Raw genomic sequence first — 10,528 nt, forward strand, 5'->3', positions numbered from 1 at the left:
CCAGCCCGCTCAGAGTCAGTCACCTGAACTGAGGAGATTCTCATCTCCTGGTTATATTAGTCAGCCAGGGCTTTCCTGATTAGCCCAGGTTAATAACCCCAATCAATGACCTCATAATCAATGAGGTCAACCTGGTTCCAATCACTACAATGTTCTAACATGCTTCTCAAATTCAAAGTCAGATTTCAGATGAAGGCAGACCTGGATGTCATCTCTATCACTAACAAGGGATGTATGATACAGACCGTGCAATATAACAAAGAAGCTCAACTTTGGCACCATCCTAACATAGGTAGAAAAGTAAATATGGAATCAAGTACTTGGTAAATTATTATTAAAACAGAAAGTGCCAGAGAAACTCAGCAGGTCTGGCAGCTTCTGTGGGGAGAGAAACAGAGTTTATGTTTCCAGTTCATTTTGATTGTTCTGAAGCAGATCCATAACAGACTCAAAGTTAGCTCTGCTTTCTCTTGTGGGGTGGCTCAGTGGTTAACACTGCTGCCTCACAGTGCCAGGAACCCAGGCTTGATTCCAGCCTTGGGTGACTGTCTGTGTGGAGTTTGCACCTTCTCCCCTTGTCTGCGTGGGTTTCTTTTGGGTGCTCCGGGTAGGTGGACTGGCCATGGGAAATTGTCTATAGTGTCCAGGGATGTGCAGGCTGGTGGATTAGCCATGGTAAATGTGGGTTATGGGGAAAGGGTGGGGGGTTTGGGATGCTCTTCAGAGGGTGGGTGTGAATCCGATGGGCCAAGTGGCCTCTTTCCGCACTGTAGGGATTCTATGACTCTATTTTAGGTCTCCAGTGAATATTGTATTTCGCTTTTATTGAATTTTATCTTATTCTTTTACCCTTGATCTAAAATGTACATTGCATTGTAAGAAAGTGACAGAGGAAACGTAATTTTTTTATTTGAAACTTTTAATTGGTACCTTCTCATCTGGTAGTTTCACCTTTCCTGACAGACCCACATCCATTGTTTCTTTCTGAACTTTACACTCTGTGTACACCTCTATTGTATGAGCCTGTGTGAGCAAAGACATGATAAAAAGAATGCCAATTAACATTTGTACCACGTTCACTCTGCCTATTACATTCAAGTCAGACTTTACTGGAATTCTGGAAAATCCATTAGTAGAATGGTAACTGCTCTTCCTTCGCTGCTTTGCTGTATAAAGTGGAACGATTACTCTCACACACTTGTACACAATATCAACTGATTTGAAATTGTTCCTCCCTTCTGTTCACCAGGTACGTAAGAAAAGTCACATTATGTAAGTATAAAACAGAAACTAGTTTGGTCTGTTTCAAATTCCTCAAATTCTGCATACAATTGGTTAGATCCATACAAGTAATTCTATGCCTATTTCCTCATAGCATTGAAGAGGAAAGTTGTATTTATATTGTGTGGCTTTAATATATTGTCATGCCTGCTCTGTCTATGATCATAAATGAGAGTGGAGTCATTTGCTAATCAGTATTAAATTACTAAACAGCATATCTGATACAGGTACACCACAGTGCTATTTAGAAGGGAGTTCTAGGACTTTTACTAAGTGACAATGAAGGAAGTAGCAATATAATTCCAAATTAAGACAGTATGTGACCTGGAGGGGCGTACACAGATGTTCACATTCCCATGTGTCTGTCTTCCTGTCCTTCAACATGAAGGTTAATAGTTAGAAAGAGGAGGAACACAGCAGGCCAGGCAGCATCAGAGGAACAGGAAAGCTGATGTTTCGGGTTGGGACACTTCTTCAGAAATCTGACCTCAAATTTCTGGAGAAGGGTCCCGACCCGAAATGTTAGCTTTCCTACTCCTCTGATGCTGCCTGGCCTGCTGTGTTCCTCCAGCTCCACACTGTGTTAGCTCTGACTCCAGCATCGGCAGTTCTTACTATCTCTGAGTTAATAGTTAGAAGGTGTTTTAAAGGAGACTCTGCAAGTTGCTGTTGTGAAAATTATTGATGATAGAGAACAGCAAATCTGTTATCTGTTATAAGAGGAATCACATATTCCAATTCATTGCACTGAGTCCAAATTCCACTTGCAGAGTTAACTTGGTGGAAATTCAGACATTCTTGAGGTCAGTTTTTTTTGCCATTCTTTCCCTAAATTCATAAATGGACTGGCACAAACACCAGGAATTTTCTAATTGTAGGAGTGGCACTTCTGGTAAAGAAGCAGCTCTTAGACGACTGTTGCCTGCCTTTATTTTGCACTTGAAATGGAAAAGATAATCAATGCCAGCAGAATTCAAACATCACTTGTTGCATAATCTAGGACACAAAACACAGGAACAGCAGTGTCCCTTTGGGATAAAGCATGCTCAAAGTGTTACTTCTGAAGTTATAACAAAAGAAGAGTACCTTTGTTGGAGTTGAAGAAAACTGCCTATTATAAGCATTTTGAAAAGTGTCTGGGCAGAGGTAACTGGTCAACAAATATTGTCCCTTATTTCTACGAGTCTTGTGAGGAATATAAGAAAAAGGTTTCAGGGCTCAGACCAATTGTAAAATGAGATATTTAGGCTTTGCCTTTATAAAGCATACCACAAAAAACTTTCACCTCAGATTGGTGTATCATGTAGGAATGATGTAAAACCCTCAAGAAATGTTTCAGTTCTTATTCACATGCCTTTCTTGCTTCAGGACAGTTTTTTTTAATTAATTCAGGGGATGCAGATGATACTGGCTGGGCCAGCATTTATTGCCCATCCTTAATTGTCCTTGATAAGGTAGTGTTGAACATTGGCATCTATTCAAAGAGCCAGGTACTACTGTCCAAGTGTCAGTAACCACAATATATCCTCTCATTCTGAAGCACTCAGAGGATATTTCTCAGCAGTAGGATACCACAAAGAAGAAGGACATGATGAAGAAATCTGGAGACAAATGTACAATATCAGGAAAAATAAAAGGTGTTAATTTTATTGCAACTTTGTCCTGAGAATTCATTGCAAATGGGGTGGAAAAATGGGCAGACGTGCACATTGTTATTGAGATAGGACAGAGGGTAATAGGAGAGATGCTGAAAGGTAACTCCATTGTGTGCGGGTGGATAGGACTGTTTTTACATTTAAGCAAAGCACTATTAAAATGATTGCCTCATTGATTAGAGTTTCCCTGTTCATTCAATACTACCACACCTGCTTAGCCAATTTCAGCTGGTATCAATATTATAGCAAGTTGAGAAATTGGCTGTAAAGTAGACATGATACACAAATCCAAGCTGGCTCTGAATCATTAGCTTACCCCTGTCTAAAATGCTATTGATTATTTTCCAGGGATTATTGTTTCTAATGGCTTCCCTACAATCAATGCTAAACTGACTGGCCTGTAATTGCCAGGTTGATCCTTCTCCCCCTTTTGAACATTGGTGTGACCTTTGCAATGATGCCACCTCCATATCAAAGGTCCAATTGAAGATTGTGGCCAAAACCTCTGACATTTCTCCTCCTGTAATATATTATATAACCTAAGCAACCTTGAAACAAAGGAAGACTTGAATTTATATAATGCATTTCATGATGTCTGAGCATCTCGTAATGCTATGCAACTATTAAAGAATAGTCATTGTTGTAATGTAGGAATGTAATTTATGTAACCTAAGGTGTATTCTATTTGGAATGAGTGACTTATCAACTTTAAGTACAGGCAGCCTTTTGAAAATCTCCTCTTTTCTTTCAAAGCATCCTGTATCCAGACCGTCTCCTCTTCCTTCACAAAAAGCTGCAGCTGTGGACACCATTAACACAGCTGCAAGTACCACAGAGGGAAAAAGAAACAGAAAAAATCCAGTAATAATTAGAAATAACTATACTGGTCATACTGGGAGCTCTGTTTTGAAGTACTGTACACAAGATGTGCTTGTGTCATTTGCAGGTTTTACTGTTTTTTTCCAGCTGGCCTTCTTGTATGGCAATACTGCTTAGTACAAGATATTAAGTTATAAGAGGGGAAAAACCTTTTATAAAAATTGGAAAGGAGAAGAGGAGGAAAAGACATAAATTGTGTAAGAAAAGATAATGTTGACAGGTAGTAATTTATTTCTGATGCAGGAATTTCAATTGTCAATCCTGCTTCTCTGCAACTCACAGCACCACCTGCAGGAATGGTTTTAATTTCACAGAGAAACTTAAGTAATTGTGTCAAACAATTGGCTGGATCCTGGGCAAAATTATATTGCCAAACGATATATTGCTTCAATATGGAATACTTTACATAGCAGCAGCTGCAGAAAAAATTCAGTGAAGATTCTTTCACTTGTTTTTAAATATACAATGACTAATTATGCTTAAGTTAACTCATTGTCACCTGTAGGAGATGTTACCATACTGAAAACAACTCTTCACATTCACCATACTAAAAAAGATTATTTAATAATTTTAATTTGTCTGTTAAACTTTTAAAAAATGGCTCATCAGCACCATTTTTTGATACTGCTTTTTTGACCTACACACCTGCTTTAACCAGGTGACCAAAGGAGTATGGTACCTTTGTCTTAGGCATGTTCTCACCTCCACCTGGTTTTCATCTTGAATGTGAATTTCCGATAATTCACAATTTGGGGAATTGTGTGCACAAACCTGCATTCATGACAGTGACATTGAAATCTAACACATAGCACCATTTTGTGATAAGTGCTTACTTTTACGAGACAAAGCCTCTAAATGGGATTCAATCTCAGCTCATTATTATCATACAAGTCAGAAACAATAATAACAAGGTAGCTCTAGACAATTTTGCTGTTTTAATCAGTAAATGCTTAATTAAAGATTTTATACATATGAAAGACCTCTTGTGGAAGTTATAGGAATTGCAGCAATTTTGATAATCCTAGTGCACTTCGGCACACAAAAGAGGAAACATGGGTGTATGTTTTCTTCAAAATGTTTGGGTTGACAAAAGAAGAACAAGAAAGTTGACCTGGTGTTGTTGCCTGTATTTATCCCCTCATCAACAACACTTAAATAGATTTTCTGGGTCATTTATGCCACTCTGTGATGTACTGTGGGGCCTTGCGATGTACAAATTGCCTGCTGCATTTACCTAAATAATACCAGAGACTGCACCTCAAACGAACTATGAAGCATTTTAAGACATCCTTCGGTTGTGGAATATACTATGAAACTGTAAGTGTTTTCCTTAAATCAAAGACCCATTTGTCAGCACGTGGAAGTGAAGGGGTTCATGATAGGGTCCTGGTGAGGCCACACCTGGAGTACTGAGTGCAGTTTTGGTCTCCTTACTTGAGAAGAGATATACTAGCACTGGAGGGGGTGCAGAGGAGATTCACTCGGTTGATTCCAGAGTTGAGAGGGTTGGATTACGAGGAGAGACTGAGTAGACTGGGCTTATACTCATTGGAATTCAGAAGAATGAGGGGAGATCTTAAAGAAACATATAAGATTATGAAGGGAATAGATAAAGTGGAGGCAGGGAGGTTGTTTCCACTAGCAGTGGAAACTAGGACTAGAGGCATCGCCTCAAAATAAAGGGAAGCAGATGTAGGACTGAGATCAGGAGGAACTTCTTCACGCAAAGGGTTGTGAATCTGTGGAATTCCCTGCCCAGTGAAGCGGTTGAAGCTACCTCGCTGAATGTTTTTAAGGCAAGGCTAGATAAATTTTTGAAAGGTAAAGGAATTAAGGGTTATGGTGAGTGGGCGGGTAAGTGGAGCTGAGTCTCAAAGATCAGCCATGATCTTATTAAGTGGCGGGGAAGGCTCGAGGGGCCAGATGGCCTACTCCTGCTCCTAGTTCTTATGTTATGTTATGTTATGATATGATTTGAAAAAGTGCAGGAAATTCTCCAGCATAATACTTCTCATTCACATCATCCAAAGAAATCAACTACATGGTGATTCACTCATTTTCTGAAACTATCGGTACATAACAGTAGCCTAAATAACAGCAATGGCTGCACTTGAAAAGCAAATTATTGCCTGTTAAGCTCTTTGGGGCGTGACAAAACATCGTATAAATAGAATATTCAAGAGTTTTGTTGCATAGTGGTAGTGTCTGTACCTCTGAATCAGGAGGCCTACAGTCAAGTCCCACTCGTTCTCAGGTATGTTATAGGTTTAAAATATCTATGAATATAATTTCTTCCTCTGTGTAAAAGCAACTAAATTACCAGAATATGATACTTTCAGTCTTCAATGCAATGTTAGCAACTATTTTTGAATCTTTAATAGCTGTATTACTGCAAGTAGTCTGATGGGAATTAGGGTTTGAGGTTTCCCTTAAGCCTATTATATCAGATAAAAAGAACCATTGCTGACAAGAACCGCCAAGGAAACAAGTCAGGATAAAGATCAGCAGATAATAAGTCAAAGAACTCAGCAAAGCACATAAGTGTACATCAGATAAAGGGCAGGTTGAAAGGAAGTTTTGTACTTGGAAGGGTCTGTGGTTGTTTCAATTAAAATACATATTTTTAAACACAATAGACAATTGTAAAACAGTACAACTTAAATTATAATTAAACAACTATAATTATTGACAAAAATAAGTAATAGTTTTGCAGTTAGTGAATTGGTAAGAAAGAAACAAGGAAATTCATTTGTGCAACAAATTTCACAACATTGAGAAGAGCTCATTGTTAATACAAGTGAAGAACATCCTCACCAAAAGCAGCCCTTCTGATAATGCAGTATGACATAGTACAAAATAAAGTGTTTGCCTGGATTACAATGCTCAAGTCCTTGAACTGGACTTAATCCATTTTCGTCTAACTTGAATTAGAAGTGCTATCAACTAAGCCACAGCTCATTCCAGTGCAACAGCTAACATGTGAAAGATACAACATATGATGGTTGTTGAAATAAACTATTTTGCTTAGAGCGCAGTGTGGTCAAGGACCTTTAAACCAAGTCACAAGGATATTTTGTTTTACATAGAAGATAGGAGCAGGAGGAGGCCATTCGGCCATTCGTGCCTGTTCTGCCATTCATCACGATCATGGCTGATCATCCAACTCCCCGTAACCTTTCATCCCATTCACCCCAAGTGCTATATCTAGCTGCTTCTTAAATACATTCAATGTTTTGGCATCAATTGCTTCCTGTGGTAATGAATTCCACAGGCTCACCACTCTTTGAGTGAAGAAATGTCTCCTCACCTCCGTCCTAAATCGTCTACCCCGAATCCTCATACTGGGACCCCTGGTTCTGGACACACCCACCATCGGGAACATTTTCCCTGCATCTACCCTGTCCAGTCCTGTTAGAATTCTATAAGCCTCTATGAGATCCTCCCTCATTTGTCTCAACTTGAGCAAACACAATCCTAACCTAGTCAATTTCTCTTCATAGTTCAGTCCCACCATCCCCAGAATCAGCCTGGTAAAGCTTCACTGCACTCCCTCGAGAGAAAGAGCATCCTTCCTCAGAAAAGGAGACCAAAACTGCACACAATATTCTAGGTGTGGCCTCATCAAGGCCCCGTATAACTGCAACAACACATCCCTGTTCCTGTACTTGAAACCTCTTGCAATGAAGGCCAACATACCATTTGCCTTCTTTGTTGCCTGCTGCACCGGCACACTTATCTTCAGCAACTGGTGCACAAGGACACCCAGGTCCTGCTGCACGCTCCCCTCTCCCAATTTACAGTCATTCAGGTAGTAATCTGCTTTCTTGTTTTTGCTTCCAAAGTGAATAACCTCACATTTATCCAAATCTTCCTGCATCTGCAATTGATCCACCCACTCACCCAGTCTGTTCAGATCACGCTGAAGGATCTCTGCATCCTTGTTACCTTGTTCACCCTCCCACCCAACTTGGGTATCATCTGCAAACTTTGAGATCAAAGCTAAAATTACAAACTCCCTATTGCTGTCATATGACCATACTGAGCAATTGATGAGATTAAAATAATGTTTGTGAAAATATGTGCCAATATGACAAAAAGCTTTAAGTAGCAGCACTCACAAAGATTCTCAGTGCAGCTTTACAGAAATTGGATACAGATTGTAACAATTGTTTTGCTTTCAGAAGGGAAGAGTATTGGAGACAGATGAGCATCATGTCCAAGAAGCACCAAAATGTAGAGAAAAAAAAATGTGGAAGAGAAATGGAAGCATAGTTATTGGCAAAAGAACTGAAAAGAACTGTTCTCCATTCTGAAACCTAGATAATGAAATTCAGTCAAGTATTCAGCTGTTGGGACATTATACCAAGTCCAATATTTGTAAGACTTCTTGAAAGTTGCGTCTTTTAGACTCAAGAATATTTTTAAACTTAACTGGAAAAGGTACTTTAAATTCAGTAAGGACTGGCTAATACAATGTGATGGATGTAACTGTCAGCAGGAACCTGCATTCACATCTGAAACACTGTAATGTATGAACATAGTGATGTCTCATTTTCCCAGATTCAGCACGGAAGTCAGCACTGACTGAAGTAAATTACAGCAATGAGTCTGTTTCCCTCTCTGCAGGCACTCATGTTCCCGTAGTCAGGAAGGAAGTAAAAACTGTTGCAATTTCTCCCATTTCTGAGTAGGACTTTTATAACATTCAAAACAAAAATATGTCCAGATATTAACTGCTTGACTGAATATTAACAATAAGCACATACTGAGCTGGAGTTAAAGTACACAGAAGCATCTGAAAAATGATTTTATTTTTGTTCTTTAGTTGGGATTCTGAGGCAGCACGATCATGGAAACAGCTTAATCAATATGAACAACACTTACTTCAATTCATCATGAGTTCTAAATTCTGTAGAATGACTAGTATTCAAAAGTGCAGTTGACGTTCCAAATCTGTTGGCCAGAGATTAAAGTTCAAAGCCTTTAGCGTGTTTAAAATTATAATTATGGTAAGTCTTCCATTTACTCCATCAACACTGGTATTTACATGGCAGACTTTGATCCAAATCAAGTACATTGTGCAACACAACCTTCAATCTTTGGAATGTTAGTTATGCAGGCTGCAAAGTGAGAGTCATTTACCTCTTGTTTACAATGGATTCAAAAGTCCTGTTCAGTTCTTTGAACAATGGAAGGTGACAGCTATGGATTCCTTACAGATTTCTGCAATAATAAATAATACTGTGAAGAGCTTGGCTTCACCACACTGGCTTCATGATCCTATAATAAACTTTCCAAGTTCACTGAACTGATTTCTGTTCTGAAAGGACAATTATCAGAGAAAATTATTTGAATATACAGAAGTGTAATTGAATACATAGAACATATGGAACATATAGAATCCTAACCCTAACCCTATCACAGCATAACCTTCTATTTCCTTTTCCTCATGTATTTGTCAAGTTTTCTTTTGAAAGAATTTAACCTACTTTCCTCGGCCACTTGTTGATGTATCAAGTTCCACATTCTGATCATTCCATGATAAAGGATCTATCTTTAAAAACCGAAAGAACTGCGGATGCTGTAAATCAGGAACAAAAACAGAAGTTGCTGGAAAAGCCCAGCAGGTCTGGCAGCATCTGTGAAGAAAAAAATCAGAGTTAATGTTTTGGGCCCTGTGACTCTTCCTCAGAACTCCAAATGGCTCCGAGTTCAAAAGATCTATCTTTATTTCTCTTATGGATTTATTCATAACTATGTTCAAAGTATGGACCCTAATTTGGATTCTCTCACAAGTGGGAACATTCTCCCCTCATCTATCCTGTTCCATTTAAATTCCATTCCTAATATTAAATATTTCTATCATGTAATTCATGGATCAAACCAGTCAATTTAATTTCAATAGTGGAAAAGCTTCTGAAGACAATAATTTGCAATAGAATTAATAATCACATTGACAAATGTGGATTATGGTCCATGACAGTATCAGTAGGAGTGTCCACTGTATAGTCCATGTGGGGACAAGACCCTCCTTCACATTAAGGTTACCCTCCAACATGTCTGTGGCACTACGACCAAAATACTCCTATGCTAACTGGAATAAATTTAAACACAGAGGTAGTAGGAACTGCAGATGCTGGAGAATCCGAGACAACAAGGTGCAGGGCTGAATGAACACAGCAGGCCAAGCAGCATCATAGGAGCAAAAAGGCTGACGTTTCAGGCCTAGACCCTTCATCAGAAAAGGGGGAGGGGAAGGGGGTTCTGAAATAAATAGGGAGAGAGTGGGAGGCAGATAGAAGATGGATAGAGGAGAGGATAGGTGGAGAGGAAACAAACAGGTCGAAGAGGCGGGGATGGAGCCAGTAAAGGTGGGGAGCTAGGGAGGGGATAGGTCAGTCCAGGGAGGACGGACAGGTCAAGGGGGCGAGATGAGGTTAGTCAGTAGGAGATGGGGGTGCGGCTTGAGGTGGGAGGAGGGCATAGGTGGGAGGAAGAACAGGTTAGGGAGGCAGGAACGAGCTGGACTGGTTTTGGGATGCAGTAGGGGGAGGGGAGATTTTGAAGCTTGTGAAATCCACATTGATACAATTGGGCAGCAGGGTTCCCAAGCGGAATATGAGTTGCTGTTCCTGCAACCTTCGGGTGGCATCGTTGTGGCACTGTAGGAGGCCCAGGATGGACATGTCGTCTGAGGAATGGGAGGGGGAGTT

General features: G+C 39.7%; 1 protein-coding gene across 4 annotated transcripts in view; it reads right to left on the reverse strand.

The window, feature by feature from the left end:
- Positions 1-10,528, reverse strand: part of LOC109915370 (TNF receptor-associated factor 1-like) — a 33,908-nt gene that overhangs the window by 11,228 nt on the left and 12,152 nt on the right. For 2 of the 4 annotated variants that reach the window (XM_048613330.1, XM_048613331.1), the window contains 3 exons: positions 9,305-9,454; positions 8,958-9,038; positions 931-1,023 (listed from right to left, as the gene is read on the reverse strand). In XM_048613330.1, coding sequence (XP_048469287.1) covers positions 931-975 — 45 coding nt within the window. In that variant the 5' untranslated portion in view covers positions 976-1,023; positions 8,958-9,038; positions 9,305-9,454. The remainder of the gene's footprint in view (positions 1-930; positions 1,024-8,957; positions 9,039-9,304; positions 9,455-10,528) is intronic. The other 2 variants (XM_048613332.1, XM_020514983.2) reach the window with 2 other exon arrangements.

This window comes from Rhincodon typus, chromosome 28, assembly GCF_021869965.1.
Source record: "Rhincodon typus isolate 14 chromosome 28, sRhiTyp1.1, whole genome shotgun sequence".
In the NCBI taxonomy this organism is placed as follows: Eukaryota; Metazoa; Chordata; class Chondrichthyes; order Orectolobiformes; family Rhincodontidae; genus Rhincodon; species Rhincodon typus.